Source organism: Scomber japonicus, chromosome 6 (assembly GCF_027409825.1).
Source record: "Scomber japonicus isolate fScoJap1 chromosome 6, fScoJap1.pri, whole genome shotgun sequence".
Taxonomy (NCBI): Eukaryota; Metazoa; Chordata; class Actinopteri; order Scombriformes; family Scombridae; genus Scomber; species Scomber japonicus.
This window is the reverse complement of record NC_070583.1, coordinates 9,881,383-9,883,678: the sequence shown is the minus strand read 5'-3', so window position 1 is coordinate 9,883,678 and position 2,296 is coordinate 9,881,383. Positions and strand designations below refer to the sequence as shown.

The window sequence follows — 2,296 nt, the reverse complement described above, 5'->3', positions numbered from 1 at the left end:
GAAATGTTATGAAAATGGTAATATTTTTATTCAAAATTATGGAAAGTGATGGAAAGCTACAAAGAAATGAATGTGAGAATGATGTAGATGGTGTAAGGGAATGTGTTATGACAGATCAAAATGTAGGGCAGGAAAGAAAGACGAAAATATATGCTTGCGAAAGTGTCATCTTACTGACACAGGATATGATGCTTCACTTATCTTGTTTCCACTTTCGTATCTAAAATCTTTTTTTATTTTGTTTGTATCTCATCTGTTTGACCAGTCTGCTGTTTGAAAATGTGTGGTACCTGCTGCATCCTCCTGCACCTGCCAGAACATTGAGCTCAAACAAGGGTCCTTCTCCCTCAATGAAGCGAAAAACTGTCAGGATCCCTGTATTTTCCTTTTGGTTCCCTCTTTTTCCTCCCCGTTTGTGGGAGTGTGTTTTTTTTCTGTTTAGTTTTCCTGGTCCCATTGACCATTTTGTTTCTTCTTCAGATCTTCTCTTTCAGACCATGGATCATTTTCAACAAAGAACTGAAAGTTGTGCTTTTGTTGATATGAAAATCCCTATTAACATAAAATTTGATAAATCATTTACTGGTTAACCATAAATGTCGGTTACCTGCAAACTACCAAGTTCATATGATAATATATATATTAGGTAGTAACAAGGTATTACATTTTTCACTACACATACTAAATATACATTGCTCATTTTATATGAACATCAGTGTGAGGACAGTTCCTGTTTTGAGTCACACAGGTTTCCTGCACATAAAGAGCAGAAGGAGGAACTAATTTGTCATTTACTCGGCGTCAGTGTACAACATCACACATGTACAGTGCTTTTCTCATCAGATAGACATGAACAACAGTGTGGATACAACCGAGCCACACCTGGGTTACGCTGTGATCTTTGGATCTGTTATGGTGCTGGGTTTGCCTCTCAATGCTGTGGCACTGTGGATTCTGCTTCGCCGCCACAGCTTCAAATCCCCCAGTGCTGTTTTCATGGTCAACCTGGCCATCTCAGACCTGCTGCTGGTCACCTCCCTGCCCATGAGGGTCTACTTTTATGCCACAGGTACCTGGCCTCTGAGCTTCACTGCATGCACCTGGATTATAATGCTCTTTGTCAACAACATCCGCTCAAGCTCCATCTTCATCACCTTCATCAGCATAGATCGGCTGCTGGCTGTAGTTTATCCTCTGAGGACACGCCATCTGAGAACCACTTCCAACGCCTGGAAATCTGCTGTGCTCATTTGGATTTTTGTGATTGTGGTGAACATCCCAGAGAAAATGATTTTTTCTTCAAGACACAAAAATAATACTAATAATACCTGTTTTCAATTTGACAACCACCGGCAGCATTCTATAACGGGACTGGATTACATTCAGCCTGTGTTAGTGTTTACTCTGCTGACCATCAACATTGTGTCCACTGCTTTGGTGTCTTGGACTCTACGCAGACATCTCACTGACTCTGCAAGGATCAACAAGAAGATGAATGTCATGCTGATTTTTGCCATGAACTTGGTAATGTTCACCATATGTTTCGTACCTGTTTCAATTGGTGTTATAATTTGGACACCAGAATTTCCGTATTTGATTTGGCTTGCTAGTCTGAACTGCTGTCTGGATCCACTGTTGTACTACTTTTCTTTGGATTCCTTCTGGAAGAGAAAAGAGGATGCAGATTGTGGTCCTGTCCAAAGGGAACACAATTTAGGTACCATCACTCCCAGAGCTCAACAACTCCTTTGACATGATGAACTTAATGTTTATTATTATCACAAGGGACTATTAAGCTAGTGACTGGACCTTAAGAATATGCTTTTATTCCTTTTTTCAATGAGCTGTAATTGAAGATAGTTGGTTAAATTCTTGTGATGGTTCTCAACTGTCAGTGTGCACTATTATTAAAGAAACTGTTCAGCATTCTAAAACATACGCTTATTTGGTTTGTTGCTTTGCTTGTACACTAAATTGAAGCTATTGCAAGCAGCTTCAGACCTTATCCAGGTCCAGGTCTGCACCTTTCCTCTGAACCAGGCAGATAGAGCTCCAGAGTAGGAGGCTCCAAAACTGATCCAAGCGTTCTTGCTGCTCAGATTGAAGCTTTGACTCATGTACTCGTGAAACATACATATATATATATATATATATATATACTGCTTGGTAGACGCTGCATAATCAGGTGATCTCTGAAAAATGACCTGTGCATGATTATGCTTTGCATGTGGCATATCATAAGAACAGAGTAACACTATGTGTGTGTGTTTGTTTGTTTGTGTGTGTGTGTGTGTGT

At 40.0% G+C, this 2,296-nt stretch overlaps 1 protein-coding gene across 1 annotated transcript; it reads left to right on the top strand.

Annotated features, from left to right (window-relative positions):
• Positions 1 to 849: 849 nt before the first annotated feature.
• Positions 850 to 1,752, top strand: LOC128359803 (lysophosphatidic acid receptor 6-like). The gene has a single exon (XM_053320126.1). The coding sequence runs from the start codon at positions 850 to 852 to the stop codon at positions 1,750 to 1,752; it is 903 nt and encodes a 300-aa protein (XP_053176101.1).
• Positions 1,753 to 2,296: the final 544 nt, after the last annotated feature.

What these genes read in the sequence shown, in the direction of transcription:
- LOC128359803 (XM_053320126.1), top strand. Translation starts at nt 850, where the DNA reads ATGAACAACAGTGTGGATACAACCGAGCCACACCTGGGTTACGCTGTG.